Raw genomic sequence first — 17,307 nt, 5'->3', positions numbered from 1 at the left:
TTGAGCCACTGCCTCAACCACAGCTGCTGCCCACTGTCAATTTGTTATGAGGAAATTAAACTGATTTCGTTTCGTTTCTTTTGATTTGATTTAATTTGTGGGCAAGTGGGAAGCAGGCGCCATTCGAAGTCTGCTCCAAATGAAATCTTATTTATAAAACAATTAATAATGGTCGCTGACATCGACATCGACTTCAACTTTGACTTTGACTTCTCTTCTCTTTGCTTTATCTTTTCGGGTCTCTAAATGCTTTCCGTCACACTTTATAAGGCTGCGGTCTCGAATGTCTTCATCTTAATTGTTATCAACTAATGGCCATAGATTTGCCAAACAAACCAAACGGCATCCAAATTCGAATCCGAATCCTCATAAAGCAAAATAAACTGTTTTACTGTTTGTGCCTCAGAGATACATTTCGGTGTTTTGTATCTTAATTTATGCAAAGCCGTTTCCAAATGACTATTCAAAAGGCTATAATGGCTAATCGCTTTGTTATAACTTTGTTTTGAGTGTGTGAAAGCTATTAAACAAGTCTCGATCAATGGGAGAATTTCTGAAGTTGTTGAAAATGATTCAAAGCAGAGAAATAGTCAAGTTTCTATTTGAAAATGGAGCAAAATTTCGGAAATTTCCTGCTCTAATAAATCAATCAATCAGTCAGGTTAGCAAAAGTATTTTGTGATAACAAATAATTCGAATGAATATCGATAATTTCCACTTCCTGTTGGCAAGATCTCGAAAGAGTTATCCACAGATATTATAGAGTTGTTTATTGAAATTGCATCTGCAATCAAACAAATGTATCTCAAATTGTTGTAGCTCCAATTTAGCAGTTGTGGAGTGGATCCCAATGAATAATTATTGCTAATTGATGTTGATAAAAATGAATTTATGAATGTGTGATGGTTGTGTGGTGGCCTCTGTCGGGTTCTATCAATTAAATTGGCCTCCCGGCCAAATGCGAATGAGTATGAATGAATAAACAAGTCGTTTTGCGACTTGATTGGCAAAACTCAGAGCCGGAAGTAACGTTAGAGAGTTATCTATCTATCTGGCTAGCTGTATGTGTTTAGCAAACAGTTAGCTTAAGATGCGTCAGAGTCAATCAAAAGGGGTGAGGAGGAGGAGAGAGGAGAAGCGGAGGCCTTTGCTTAATATTCATTCATAATTTGCGCTGTGGCTTTAGCTATTCTTTTGCGCATGAATCTCTGTATCTTTGCATCTACGAAATACGACGTTCACAAACAAAAGATATATGCGGCCTATCTATGAGTATGTGAGTGTGTGTGTGTGTGTGTGCACACACGAAGCATATTTAATTTGAGGCAAACTAGCAATGATTAGGAACATCCGGTTTACTAACCGAAAAACCAGGCGAACAACCAACCGAACAACGAATAGCGAGCAAAGCCGAAGCATCCATCCACAGTCATTGAACAGTAGCTCGACGACACTCGAGAGTTGATTCGTTTTGGTTCTTAAGTCTACGACGACGACGACAGAACGTGATCATCATCATCATCATCACAGCCCAACAACATCGTCATCATCATCATCTTGGGGTGCCAGCTGAAGCGCCAGCTTCAAGCTCGGACATAAAGCAGAGATAATAATGTTGTCGCTGTTGTTCGCTCTTCTTCTTCTTCTTGTTGCTGCTGTTGTGGATGCTGTGAAGTTTCTGTTTGGAGTTGGAATTGTGTGTAATTTGTTTGCCGGCTACTGTTGTTGTTGTTTGCTACTGTATTTCAGTTGCCCCATCGCCACAGCTACACAGCTCAGCTCTCAACTCTCTCGACATCTTCAGCTGGACAGCATCTCCACACGATCAACGATCAACGATCTTGTTGTTGTTGCTGTTGTTGCGAGTTGTTTGTTGAAGCCGCAGTTGATGCTGCTGATGTGATCAGCATCCCAGCGAGTTTATCTTGCGCTTTAAAATGCGGCTTCTTCCTCCCCAACTTTACCTTTCGCCTCGTAATTTATTGCACTTCTTTTGTTGTTGTTAATTGAGCCTTAAATATTATATTTATTGAATGAAAACACAGTTTTCTTTTATGTTAATTTATATTTTTACCAAATCACACAAACAACCAATTAGAAGTTTACAAGAAGAAGATGGAAACACTTCTGACCGATCTCTAATTGGTGTTCAACACCGATTTTTGCAAGGTGATCAGACGTATTAAGGGTTGCCATATATTCAACAATATTCAGTATTAATCAATTAATAGTTTCGATTAGGTGATCGACCGTTACCCACTTCCCATGGCATAAATAAATAAATGAATGCATAATTCAAAGTTGGCAAAGTTGTGAAAATATTAAAGCGCGTTTCCCAAACCAATTAAAACTCAATCAAGAACTGGCCTTAATGTTGGCCCAACTCTTCTTCTTCTTCGCCCACTGTTTTGTATGCTAATGAATTGATAATTAATAACTGTGATAAGTGCGAAAAGCAAGAGAGAGAAGAGAAGAGAAGACTAGAGAATCGAGAGAGAACTAGTTTGCTGCGGAAACATATCCTGTGTGCATTAACTGTTTTCTACACACACATAACTTGGCCAACTTCCGTAGAGGAAAAGCCTAGCGATTTTCCAGTTCCAGTTGAAGTTTTTTTTTCTGAGCTGTGCTGCTTCCTTTTGCTGTGGCTGTGGCTGCAACTGCGGATGCTTAAATGGGTTGCAGTTGCCACTTGTTGTTTGTGTTGTGGATTTTCTCGTAGCTGATTTGAATGCCAAGATAGATATCCTGAGCAACAGCTTTCGCATTTCATTTGCTTTGGCTCAGCACCCCACAAAACATCATTCATGACTCCAACTCTGAGACTCGGACTCGGACTCTGTCTCAATATCTGGCTAAATGATCAGCTCGAAAAAGAAAAAGTTGCATGCGTTTCGTGCAGCGCTTGTCTATTTTTTTTTTTCTTTACCACTTTTTGTTGCTGTATTTATTTTTTGCAACAGCTAAAGCAACTACGGCAGCATGCTGTTGTGTATTTTTTTCTCACATTGACCGGATGAGCAGCTGCTGGGGATCAGGTGAGGATGAATATAATAACATAAGCCCCAATATCAACAACAGCAACAACAACAACAGCAACAATATAGAGAGCAGCTATCGAACTGACGAAACCAGTTTCATTGAGAAAACGAAGGAGAATCGCTGGGGGCCCGTTGACTGGCCACACTGGACAGGCCAGATCTGTGAGGGGGCTGCTTGAGAGGTGGTGAGGGGGTGGGGGGAAGGAGGCTCTACATGAATTAATCACTTCGTTTGTAGTGGACCGATCGAGCAGGCGGGTGGCTGGGTATTAACCCAGCGTGTGCGGATGTCTGTGAGTTTCCAGATCACTCGCGAGCTGTGAGTGTGAGCTGTGTGTGAATGAATGAATGTGTGTGTGAGTGTATTCATGAGTGTGTGTGTTTGAGGGGCTCCCTCATGCCGTGCCATGCACATTTTATGAATGAAATGATCGACAGCTGAATTGCGAAATTGTTAAACAACAACAGCAAATCTCTGTCGAGTTGCTGTTGTGGATGCTGTGGTCGATTGATCCAACAGGTCGGCTACTCGACGTCGACGTCGTCAAAGTCAACGTAGCGCCGTGGTGGAAACATAATTTCTCTTAATTATATTGCCGACGATCTTGTAGAGTTTAATGAGTGTTGATTAAAATTTGGTTTTTTGTTGCTCATGCGATTTATGTGAACCTCATAAAACCACAACAACGACCACGAATATGAATATATATACTCGTATTCGTGATTCGCGGGATATCCTACTCATGTAGTGTTTATGTTGAGGCTGAAAGGTTGATTTCATTAACAGCTCGACTGAAAGATCAGCCTCCAATTAGGTGATCCATCAATATCCGAATTGATTTATGAAATACTGATAAAACAAATAAATACTTTAGTGAATCATATTCATTCATTTGTTCAAGTAATTGTATTTAGAATATATTTTCATTTTAAAACAATTACTTGCTATAGATAACTCATCTTATCTTATGCAATTTACACTTCCTTTCATAAAGTTTATTGTGTTGCTTTTTTAAACAATTTGTAGGCGAGTGCAAGGTGTAAGTGTGAGTGTGAATAGCTGTACACTCATGCTCGCTAGTCACATGTAATCATAATCTCGATGACTGCACTTCAAACAGTTGCCAAAGTGTCTGTTTGATATCAGACATTCGGCTCCCTCGCTCCGCCTTTTCTTCACACCTCTAGCGAGTACTCGCACTCACATTCACACTCACAAAACACTCACACTTAGACTGCATCTGCTCCAGATCCCCGCAGACGCAATGCAGCCACAACAAGTGCAATGGCAACAAACATAAAAGCGAATGCTTTGATCTATCTATCGACTGCAACAACACCTCATCTTATATGGAGAGATCTTTCCCCTCCTCTCCCCCTCCCCAGAAGAGAGTGGAGCACTCATAATTGTGTTATAATTACGATTAGAACTCGAAAGGGGCAAAGCACAGGATGAAGGAGGCTGAAAAACATGCGAGAGTCGATAACAAATCGTTTCGAGAATCGTAAAATTCGTTTTTTGCGTTGTTCATTTTCCGCTTTTCCAATTTTCCCCAGCGTGTCGTTTGATGTTTTTCCAACTGCTAAAAAATAAACAATGCGCTTTTTTTTCGGATGCGACTTCGTCGCAACTTCCCTCTCTCTCTCTCTCTCTCTCTCTCTCTCTGCCTTCGAATTTATTGTGCACCCAATTTGCTGGCCAAATATATTGCCCCATATTGTTAAATATATATAGATCGAACTATATTTATATTTGGCAATTCTTTTACACGAATTTTAGCATAATATTAACCCGTTGCTTTAGTTTGGCAATTGTTTATAAACATGACAAGTTCCGCCGAAGCGAAACCAAACCAAACGAAACGAAACCAAATTCACAAAATTCATTGAAACAAAAACGCCGCGCAGTCTGTTTGTGTTCTTTAATCTTGATGTTGTTCTAATTGTTGTTGCCATTGTTGTTGTTGTTGCTGAAACAATACACCCATAAAGATGCTGCTGAACAAATATGAAAAACAATAATGTGTTGTGCCAGCAGCAGAAGCAGAAGCAGCAGAAAGCAAAGCCAACATATTAAAAATTAATTTATTCGCCTTTAACCAAAACTGAACCCATTGCTCGATGGTGGACGATTGATCTCAGTTCCGTTGCCAGTTGCACCTCTCTTTCTTACTCTCCCTCTCTCTTTCTACTCCCACTCACCTCCTGCACTCCTTCAGCACCCGCGCTGCATTCACAAAATGTGAGAGTTTTCGTTTGATCATCAATTTTATTACATAAAACTGCTTGGGGGCTTCACGTTGTTCTATACCCTGCATATGATGAAGTTTTAGGGTAGTTTAGACTGCAGAAGAAGTTGAAGATACCTTGAAGTAAAAGACACCTCTTTCTTTTGTTTACATACTTTCAATTTGAAATACATTTCAATTGCATTGTCAACATTCTTACAGAGTATTCCCAAGTCTTCACTCAAATGCCTTTTCCAACATTTGTTGGGGATTTCCAGTCCCCATAAACACACACCAGCTAGCTAGCTATCGATTGACTTTGGCCTGTCTATATAAATTGTATTTTGTGTTGATCGTTTGCTAAATAAACATTTTCATTAGTGTTGTCGTAATTGTTGTTGTTGCTTTTGTTATTTCCCTCAGTTGCTTTCTTCTTTAACTTTTGTCTTTGCAGATATGATTACCTAGGGAAATATATGAGCCATTAATTACAAATATAATTTTTCGAAGGCGAGTCTCCATAATTTGTACAATTTATTGCCATTGAATTTAGATTATACAAATATAATTTCATAAAATAAATAAACTGTTCTCTCCGAATTTAAAAGTAATTTAAAGTGAGTGTTATAGAAACGAAATGAAATCAATTACAATTGATCATAGAATTTATTGAGCTGCTTTTGGCGATGATATTTTTGCAATTTAAAAAATACCACCAATTTCATTAAATTAATAAAAATCTCTCTTATTTTTCTCTCAATTTTGAATATGAATCATATAATTTGCTGAATATTGATCATTCAAATAATTTCTGAAAATAAATAAAATTGCAATAATTCAAGAAATTTATTGTCATACTTTCGACTTTTATATTTGCAAAATTTTAAAATAGAAATAAACAAGTAAGAATAACATCAAAACAGTGCGGTATTAATTTTAAAATATACCAATTAAATATTCCGCAATATACTATATATACAAAAAGGTTATATGTGGTATATTTTTAGTCATTTGTTAAAAATATACCAAAAATCACAAAATATACCAAAACAGTGCGGTATTCATTTTAAAATATACCAAATAAATATTGCGCAATATACTATAAATACACGAAAATGCTATGTGTGGTATATTTTTAGTCCTTTATTCAATATACCATAGATCACAAAATATACCAGATTGTCAGCCAAAGCAACTAAAACCCTTACTAAGTAGGCGTTTTTTCCTTGGTATAAAAATAAATATAATACTACAATTTTAATAAAACATATAGAAATCTCATCGATTCTTTTCTCAAAATTTCATCCAAGTGACTAATATAGCTCGTATAATTCGTAGAATCTATTGAGAATACACAAATTGGTTTTTAAAGACATAAATTCATTCACTCTGAATTGAATTTTATTCTGATAAAACTGACATCATAAGCTGAATTTATTGAGATGTTTTTGGCAATTTAGAATATAAAAATATATTTCTTTTAGTATATATATATCGTCCATTCTTTTCTCAGAATTGCATACGAGTTACTAATATAGCTCGTATAATTTGTAGAATTTATTGAGAATACTCAAATTAGGTTTAAAATACTTTAAAATTCATTCTCTCTGAGTTTAATTCTATTCTGATGCTGAATTTGTTGTGACATTTAGAATATACAAATATATTTCTTTTAGTATACCAAATCGCTTTTCCACTTCCCGCTCTCTGAATTAAATCCTAATCTAATTGAAAGTGCAATAACTGCAATAACTTAATCAAAACTGCATTTCAACGTGAAGATGCTTCTCTCTGATCTTAGATAATTCTGCAAGTGCAGCGCATGTTGCTTCCCAACTTGGCTCCCCTAATGAACGAGTTAAGATAGAAGCACGCTTGGAACTCGAAGAGCAAATGCAATTAGGAAAAGTGTGTGTACTGCCCACCATCAATTAAAGAGTGACTGACTGACTAACTGACTGTCAGAGAGTGACTGACTAACTAGCCACAATTAAAGATGCTTTGCGCACGCGCAGATCGCGATCTTCTTCTATATACTCGTATTGTAGTAGTTCTTTTAGTAGATTTTTTCGTCAGATTTCCATAGGCTAATTGAATGAAATTAAAATTGAAAGACGGCAATTAAAGCAGCAACTGAAGCAGAAAAAATGTCGCTTTAAGATTCCCCTGCATTTCGCATTGAAGGCAAATTGAATGAGAGACCATTGTGAACAGGGAGCAATCAATGTCGTCATAGAAGCACAGACAGCGCGTTATTTCGACTTGTTTAGATAGCGCAAATATATGTATCTATTACTCATGCATCGAGTATCGAGTGGTCGTAGTTCTTGGAACGAAACTACTCGACGACAACAGACAGTTATCTCCCTATATCGTGGTGGTATCTATATTGCCAACTCGGAGGGATACTTTAGGGGAGTCCCCAAGAGAGAGGTCAGGTCCTCATTTTAAGAATGGTGCAAGGGTATTTCACTATCAGACAATCACTGCTCGCTCGCTCGCTCTAACCAATTACTTGGCCAGCTACCTGGTCAGGTGACTAAGCAGTCACTTAGGGCTGTGGGAGTAAAGATGGAGATGGCGAGGGGGGAGACAAGAGCGAGCCTGAGCTTGAGCTTGAGAATTTAATCGGTGCCCCCGAAAAAAGAAAGAAAAAAAACAAAATGAAATGAAAGGCAACGAAAAATGAAAAATGATTTTGTATTCCCACGACTCTTGGAGCCAGACTGCGAGTCCTTGATCGGAGGAGAGTAAGTGATAGTCTCTGGAGATGAATTGCAAGCATGCTGATAGCAAAGTCGAGCATGCCGCGCAGAGTGCACAGGGTATTCACCCGACCTTCTTTGTCTGCTCTCCTGCCTGGGAACTGGGAACGAAGGATTAGCAGGTAAAAGCTGAAGAAGACGTCGCGTTTTCTTATTGTCCTGCTCTGCTGGTAATTCGAGTCGAATCTGGCGATTTGGGTCTAAAACAAATATGAATATATTCTATGTGAGTGTGAGTATGTCAAAATAATGTTTGAGTTCCAGTACTTGAGGCCCTGAAAAAGAATTTCAAGTTCAAGTGCGTGGGAATTTGAGTTTCTGCGAATTTCGCTGGTCAATTGCAATTGGTTTCTCTTTGCTTTTCTTTATTTTTGCACAACTGAAATGTAATAATACTAGGGATGCAGATCATGCATCACGTTGTAGTAGTTGCCACAATTATCACACTCTTCAGGTGGCTGCATTTATCATCTTGTTGTTGTTGTTGTTCTACCCTCATCAAAGTGGCAATTAATTATATCATTTATTTCGATTGTTTTTTACACCAAATATTCGACATACTTCGATTTGAGTTGCACCCGAGTTGCGTCTGCTTCTCCACTCTCTTGCAGCATGCAACATGTGAGAAGCACACACACTCACACACACACACACTGGCAGACTGAGGCGGGCACACACAATTTAAGTGTTGAGTGTGTAATTTTATATTTCCGGTGTAGTAAGTTTCATACGACAGAGATCTTTTTGCCTTCTCTTCTCTGCCTCTGCTGCACTTGCGTCGCTGCTTCTGCTGCTGTTTCAGCTGCAACAAGACGGTGAAGGTGAAGGAGAAGGAAAGGAGGAGGAACAGTGACTGCGACAAGTATCTGTCCAATGCTGCGGCTGCTTGTCAGGCGTCGTCTCACACACAATTCCTGCAATTATTTTTATATCGAAAAGCATAAAAAGAAAACACAACTGAAAATGAAAACACCCCACTATAAAGCTCCATCCAATCCAATCCAATCCCATCGAGACAGGGGACTGTCATACATATATATGTATTTATTTATGCCTTGTATTAAGTTGAAGTTGTCGTAATTTGGCTGCACATTATTTGATTTATTTGCTTTCGATATAATTTCCAGTGTTTATCCAGAATTGAAAAGCATAAAGCGCATTCGAGGAATCGCAGCGAGTGGAAAACAAAAGAAATATTCTCCTCGATGCCATATTTAGTTTATGCAATCTATCGTCAATTTGTATATACGAGTAATATTTTATGTTCAAGGCGTTTTCCTAGAACTTGTTTGAATTTGCATTCGCATTCAACGTTTTATATAATTTGTGGTGTCGCCCTTTTTATTGACATAATTTACGTACTTATTACGAGTTCGAGTGAAGCGTCAGCAACTTGTTGACTTCGACTTCGACTTCGACTTCAATCGCAGCTGAATCAAATTAGTTGAGAGAAGAGCCCATGTATATCCTGAGGCCGAAGTCATTTCCAGCTGAATAAATATCAAAGGACATCGAGCAGAGCCAAAGACAAAAAGAAGTAAATTACACTGGCAAACAGGAGATACAAAAGTATCTCTAGATACAGTTTTGTAACGCACATTTAAACAACATCATCGATAGACTCAAGAGGGAGAGAGAGAGTTAGAGGAGGGAGAAAAGCAGAACTTTTAGCCACAATTTAATAGAATGAAGCTCTTTGACTTGCGTTTCGTGAGCAAAGAGAAAATCCCCAACCCAGACTCCGTCTTCAACTCCGACTCCAAGTCCATCGAGTTGGTAATGAAATATCTAACGACCGGAAGTCAATAGCAAATACTTAATAATGTTGTTGGCCTGGCTTGGAACAGAGAGTTGAGCTCAGCTGGGTTCGCATTGCGTTGCGTTGCTTTGCGGTTGCCTCTTTAGTTGTTTGGTTGTTTGCCTTTTGGCTGCCATTTTCCGTTGCTAATTTCCCTGAGTGTAGTTCGAGTTGCACGACAATTAAAGGTGTGCGACCCGAAAACAACGAGATACAATTTACAATTATTTCGTAATGAATCCTTGTTGACTTTTGGGGGAAAGAATCTCACTCTCTCAGCTGTCATCAAGTTCTCACTGCAATTGCACAAATTACACGTTTGGGGATGGAAATTGATTTAACACCTCAGGCGACGCCACAAAAAGAGATAGAGAGAGAGAGAGAGAAAGAGACAGGTGTGATCGCGCAGGAAATCATTAGCCATGGACTGTCTTTAACGCTGTCATATTGCGGCTTTTGTCTCTGTCGCCAAGGAGAACTCTTCACGTACCACAAATAAATTAGACTTCAGATCTAGGCCAACATTTGGCATGGCAACTTTGTTGTACTTCAAACTTGGCAAAGATAAAAAAAGAAAACAATTTCTATTTTAATTTTAGCATATCATTCTCGAGTTGCAAAACCATTCACAAATGTGTTAAACAATCGCAATTTGTTTAAAGTACAATTTCCGATTCTCGGAAATTGGGCAATCAATCTAAAGTGGACTTTAATTGAATTGCCTATTTGCCATTTTGTAGTTATCAGCGATAAGAAACGCGCCACTTCCGTTTGTATAACCGGAAGTTAACGTGTTTTGTTCACACGAGCCGCGTGCCAAAATACAAAAAAACAAGATCCACACTCATCATTCATTCATTGTAAGTTTTACATCGACTACAACTCGTTATCATTGAGCAGTTTTGCAAATGTTTTGTCTGCTAACACTAATTATAAGCTGTTTCGGAAATGTGCCTCTAATTGGTCTGTGACACGAGTCAAATGTCTTATCAGCGAACTTCTTTTATCACTCTTATCACTCAGCAATCAGTTATCACTGCGCGATAAGCAAAAGATACGCTCAGCGTACCAAAAATAACCTGCACTAATAAATTTTTGCGAGTGCTCCATTTCCTTGATGGCCACTTCAAGAGTCGCAGTCGCAGACCAAGTGACGTTCTGCCGTTTTCTTGGAAATTTGATAAGCGCCCTTGGCCAAACACGAACTGCGCACTTTTTCCACATAAATGTGCGAGTGGGAAAATGAATATAGGAAAAGGCAATTATAATGCCAAGATTAAACACATGACTCAAGGGGAAGTTAGCATATTAAACGCGAGACGCAGACTCTCTCAAATCTCTCTGCCTAACGAGAGGATTTCTGCCTTTGCTGGACTACGTGACAAATGCAACGTAAGCCAATCCCAATTCCAATCTTAAAGCCAAGCCACCATTCTAATGCAATCCTAATGCAGCTCTAATCAGTTTACTCAATTACAAATCTATATACATTACTGCACAGTCATTAACATCGTACACTCTACAAAATATAGAAATGGGTTCCATTCTTTTGTAGAATATATAAACTTCTTAACTTTCTATTTAAATCTTCAGAAAATTAATAATAGGAAAATTGTTGTAAATCAATTAATACTTAAATTATACTAAATTCTAAATTTATGGTGTATTTTAAATGTAGTACTATATTAATATACCAATTATAGACTTTGGTATATTTTTGCGGTATATTAATTTTGAGATAATTAATAATAGGAAAATTGTTGTAAATCAACTAAATTATTAATACTAAAATTATACTAAATTCTAAATTCATGGTGTATTTTAAAATGTAGTACTATATTAATATACCAATTATAGACTTTGGTATATTTTTGTGGTATATTCATTTTCTTTCACTTCATTTCATTTACTTCACTTTCTTATTTGTTTTTCTGAATTTTGAGATTTTGATATTAATATAGACTGTTATTATACAGAACTTGAATTAATTATTGTATAGAATATAGAGCGCATTTTGAAAGAAATACTAAATATTGGTATTAAATACATACTAAATATTTGGTATACCAAATTCAGAACTGAAAAGTATTGCTTGCATTAATTTCTCATCACGCAAGCCATTCCTAGCTGCACTCTTTATTGTGTTGATTATAAAATATAGAGTCTGGAATATTAAATTTGTTCCACTACTTATCTCACAAGTTATTTAATAAATCATATACTCCATAACTACAAAATTCATTCCACAATAACTATAAATATAATAATGTATCACTAATATTAAAATTTCCCTACAACATTCAAGCTTAGCTAACTAATTTGCTAGACAATATTAGTAGATCACCTTTAAATCAGGAAACAACACTCTAAATTAAGATCGTAGAAGATTTAAATAATATAGTTCGTGATTCCGCAATGCGATCATTATTCATTCCATTGAATGATATGCATTAGTTCAGCTCGAAATTGAGTCTGCAAACCTAAGCAGAGTCTCTCGACTTGATTGACCTAGTTCAGCGTGAAGAGCAAAGAGCAAACAATGAACACCTCATGAGTGACCGCATCAACAGAATGTGTTGCATGCAACACAGCCACCAAAGAAGGTCCCCGAAGTATCCATGAAGTTGGAATGGAGTCTAGGCATTAACACCCAAGTTTGTTTTTTTTCTTGTCTTCTGTCTGTTGTCTGCTGTCTGCTGTGTTGTGTGTGGCCCAACGGAACTCCATCAAGAGTTTTGTTCAGGGCTCATAATGAATTTCAGACACGCACAGACGTTTTGTAATTTCAAGTTGTAACTACTGCGTTTTAAAGAGCTTTTCCCTTATGGCCAGCAACAACAACAGCAATTCATAGTGCAGACATGCAAAGAAATGTATGTATGAATGTGAAATATGTGGCAAAGTATCTGGCAGATACATTGCTGTATCTACAACTCTTTGCAAGCGAGAATCTAGTCAGCGCTTGTCGCCAATTATATGCGGTTTTGTGATAATGAGCAAATGATCTCAGTCCCTCGCTCGTCTCGCGTCCCGCGTCTCCTCACGTAATTTCGATTCATTCATAGACTCAAAACGCGACGCCGCCGCCGTCGTTTCATTCATAAATTTACCTGGTCGCGTAGTCATAATAGCTCTATCTTCTGGCCTTTTGCCTTGCTTGCCGTTTTGCTCTTTCTTTTCTCCTACAAACACACGCACACACACACTCATGTGTATAATTTCGTCTTGGCTGCTTTATCACATTCTCATATATTTTATTTACCACGGGCCTCTGCTTCTGCCTCTGCCTTCGTCTTTGCTTCGATTGCGATACGAATACGCAGCGCAGCGAACGGAAGCAGCGGAAGCGTCGACGCCGACGGCGACAGCGAAGTCGTAGTCGATCATTGTTGTTGTTGTTCGTTGTTGGTTGCTGCATGTATTTTTGACGCAAAGAAAACGAGCCGACAACGTCTCCTCGCGTCTCCTTCTGCCTCTGTCTTCTTCTTGCCTTGTTGTCTTGCTGTCTCATTGTCTGTTGTTGCCTGCTATGTGGAGTTCGAAAAGAGAATGCGCGTGTAAGGCAACATAAGAAATTCATTCATAAATTCGATGCCATCGTTGCTGCTGTTGTTGCTGTTGTCTGCCTGCAGCAGGAGCCCCACACACGAGAATGCATGTGTGTGAGGAAACATGAGTAGTTTTGCCATATGTGAGCTATGAGAACAACATTCACACACTCACACACACACTTACTCTTCTTACTTTGTAGTTGTTGGACACTTGATCTCGATTGTCCAGCTTGTTACAGTTGCAAAGTTAGTGTAAGAGAGCGAGAGAGGGCGAGCTTTTGTGAACTTGGCGTTGACTTTTGGGCACCTGTTACACCCTGTGCGGCGCCCTATGTGCCCTGTGCTGCGCTCTGTGTCACCTGTTGCCGCTGTGTGTGCCTGTGTTTTATTTGCTATTTGCTTTGGCTTTCATTTCGTGCGTTGCTGTTTTTTTGTTTTTGTTTTTTTCTTTTTTTTTTGTGGCTCGTCTCGTTGCTCAGTGCTAAACAAACAGCTTGTTGTTGTGTTGTTTTACTAGGTGTAGCTGTTGCTCTGCATTGCTCTTGTTGTTGTTTTTTATTGTCGGCACGATGTGATGGCCGTTTCCGTTCCACACACACACACATGCAAACACGCACACACTCACTTGGTTGCTCAAACAGTTTCGTTTGTGAATGAATTCCATTTCGTTTCGCCTGCTCGCTCTGAGATTTTGTATGCCGACTATTCCAATTCCACTTGTTGCACACTGCGCTCTCACGCTCCCACTCTCTTGTTCTCTCACTCTCTCGGTGTGTTCGTGTTTGTTGGTGTTGGTGTTTCGGCGTGTTCTCTAGCTCGTTTCTTCTCATTGTTTAGGATACCCAGCGGACGAGGCGATCGTTTCGTTTCAGTTTGGCTTCACAAATCCAGCAATCCAATAGATACACAGCGAGACACTGAGAACGAAGTGAACCGAACCAAAAATCATTTTCAGTTTTGTTTTTTTTTGTTGTGCATTGTGCAACGTGAAATTCACTTAAATAAATTTAAATAAATCTTATCGCGCGTTCGTCCGTCGACTGTGTGCTTACGTTTCCATACGTTGTTGTTCTATACGGATACAGATACAGATACAATTGTGTCTAAATACATATTTGTGTATCTTTCTTAGTGTGTGTTGTGTGAATAAAGAAGAGATAGCCAATTGTTTAGTGATAGAGCCACGCGTCTTGCCCATGGTTAATAACAACAACAAACAGTGCGAGTGATGACTAAATTGCCCAGAAGTTACAACCCCCTGCATATTGTAACTTTGCGATACATTTGTATCTGCTGGCAGTATTAAAGAGCGTGTCGTTAACGCCAAAGGGTCGCGACTTTCACTGACATTTCGGGTTAAATTTGTTGACGCTTTGATTTTCACGCCAATAAATTGAAGGCAATTGACTGTGAATCGGCCCCCCTTCGAAAGAGAAAGAGTCTTGTGAGTGTTTTGTGTGTGAGTGAATGTTCCACAATTGCTTTGACATTTGACACCCAAGCAACAAAGAGGCGAAGTAACATTTTCATTGGCCAGCTGAGCTACGCCTTCTACAGCGAACTGCAAAATTATGACAAATGAATGGATCGATTGGAGTGATTGCCGCATGTTGCCGCCTCTACGCTCCGCCAACTACAACAACAACAATCACAGCAACAGCAACAGCAATAGTATTAGCAGCAGTATCAATAGCCAGCAGCAAACGTATCTGGGCAATAATTACAATTATCAGTGTCTAACGAGCAAATTTCACTTAAAAGCCCACAAATTGCAGCAGCTGCACACGAGTCACAACAAGCTGCGAGGTAACTTGCAGATACTTTTCTTCTATATATAACGTAGATACTAGATACTCGATACTCGTGGTAGTAACGTGCAATTAATCAATGATATCTTTCTGCGTTCTTCTTGGTTTATTACACAGATGTGCCCACAGCATTGCCACCGCTTACGCCAGGCACCAATCGCAAGGTGAACGAGGTCTTGAAGGCCTCCTTTGCCTCCTGGGAGAAGGAGGTGCAGAACTGCAACATAACCAAAGGTAATTATAACTTCACAATATCAATATCAATATCACATACAGAGTTCCCATGCACTTGTCTAAATTTCAATTGCAACGCCAATAAAATAATAATCATTTATACGAAGAAAGACGTGATCATAAATGAATATTAATCGCTTCCCACAGCAATAGACTTCCAAATGAGAATTTCGTTTGCGTCGCTCCCACGCACAACAACAACAACAATTAATTAAACAACCAATGAACGTGGCATTAGAAATTGTTATTAATTTCATTTGCATTTCTGTTTCTATTCCCATTTTCATTTTCATATGTAGATCCCCGCGAGTGGACAGAGGAACATGTCATCTATTGGCTCAACTGGGCCAAGAATGAGTTCTCGCTGATCACCATGGACCTGGGTCCCTTCTGCAAGATGACGGGTCGTGAAATGGTCGAGCTGGGCAAGGAGAAGTTTCTCGCCATCACGCCTCCCTTCACAGGCGATATTCTGTGGGAGCACTTGGACATACTACAGAAAGGTAAGCAGCCCCTTTGCCCCTTCAGCACCAGGCACGTGACTCGCATAGACCTGAGAGTCGAAAGAGTCACGAGAGTCATTCAGTCAGTCAGTCAATCCGTTGGCGCCAGCTTCGACATTAAATCAGTCGAGTAGTAATAATTTCGATTCGTTTTATTATCTATGAATCGCATCGAACGAGTGATGTCTATATTTATGTGATATCGATGGCCTGGGAAAAAATACCCTACGCCTTTTTAATACTCGTTATTCATAAAGTAGAAGGAAATTATAATTTTGTGGTAACAGAAAATGTAGACGAAGACATATCCGACCTCAGTGGTTGACAATCTGGTAGATTTTGTACACTATGGTATATTTTGAGTGAAGTAGTAGAAGGGAACTATAATTTTGTGTTAACTGGAAATATATTATATATGTAGCAGACAAAAGGAGGCCATTGTTTAACAATCTGGTATATTTTGTATACTATGGTATATTTTCAGTGTAATAGTATATCGTTATATATGCGAATTTGATATATTTCATTAAGTAGAAGTTTGCGTTAACAAGAAATTTTTATGTAGCAAGCAGAAGGAGGCCATTGATCAACAATCTGGTATATTTTATATACTATGGTATATTTTCAATGTAGTAGTTTATCGTTATACATTTGAATTTTCTATGTTTCATAAAGAAAAGAGAATTAAAGGACGTCTACAAAAGCATTGATTAGCAATCTAATATATTTTGTAAGCTATGAGTATAGTAGTATACGGGTATATATGGGAATTTGGTATTTTTAACGATAACACAGCTTTTGCAATGTTTTGCTTTTATTAAAAGTGCATAGCGGATATCTCAAGGTCTAACACACGCGACTATAGCTATCTACTTGTGTATTAGTCTTTTCATTCTATCAGCATTGTTACTATCCGAATATAGCAAACGCCTTTAAGTAGATTCTAATTAACAATCTGGTATATTTTGGGTGTAGTATATACCAAATTTTTGCCAAATATAGCAAACGCCTTTAAGTAGATTCTTATTAATAATCTGGTATATTTTAAGTGTAGTAGTATATCGTTGTATAAGGAATTCGCAATGTTCTGGCTTTATTGAAAATGCATAGCGGATATCTCAAAGTTGTGTATTAGTCTATTATCAGCATTGTTACTATCCCAAATTGTTGCCGAATATAGCAAACGCCTTTAAGTAGATTCTAATTCTGTTTTCAACCCAATAAACTCGAGCAAAATGAACCTGCTTATCAGCAGCGGAAGTCCAAGGAACGCTAACGAAATCAAGCTGCCAGGTAACCCGTTTAAGCGAGCAGTGAGCGAGGAGGAAGGCGTGGGGGGAGGATTGCGATTCCGTTATTCGCCAGCGAGTTCTGTGAAC

At 38.5% G+C, this 17,307-nt stretch overlaps 1 protein-coding gene across 2 annotated transcripts in view; it reads left to right on the top strand.

Moving 5' to 3' along the window:
- The window catches only part of LOC132784819 (ETS-like protein pointed), a 59,080-nt gene that overhangs the window by 21,143 nt on the left and 20,630 nt on the right, over positions 1–17,307 (top strand). The window contains exons 1-3 of one of the 2 annotated variants that reach the window (XM_060790690.1): positions 14,460–15,189; positions 15,309–15,425; positions 15,725–15,928. In XM_060790690.1, the coding sequence (XP_060646673.1) occupies positions 14,955–15,189; positions 15,309–15,425; positions 15,725–15,928 (556 nt within the window). In that variant the 5' untranslated portion in view covers positions 14,460–14,954. Of the gene's footprint in view, positions 1–14,459; positions 15,190–15,308; positions 15,426–15,724; positions 15,929–17,307 lie in introns of those variants that run through there. The other variant, XM_060790689.1, reaches the window with a different exon arrangement.

This window comes from Drosophila nasuta, chromosome 2R (assembly GCF_023558535.2).
Source record: "Drosophila nasuta strain 15112-1781.00 chromosome 2R, ASM2355853v1, whole genome shotgun sequence".
Taxonomy (NCBI): Eukaryota; Metazoa; Arthropoda; class Insecta; order Diptera; family Drosophilidae; genus Drosophila; species Drosophila nasuta.
Note: the sequence above shows the minus strand (reverse complement) of the source record. Positions and strands in the feature narration are given on the sequence as shown.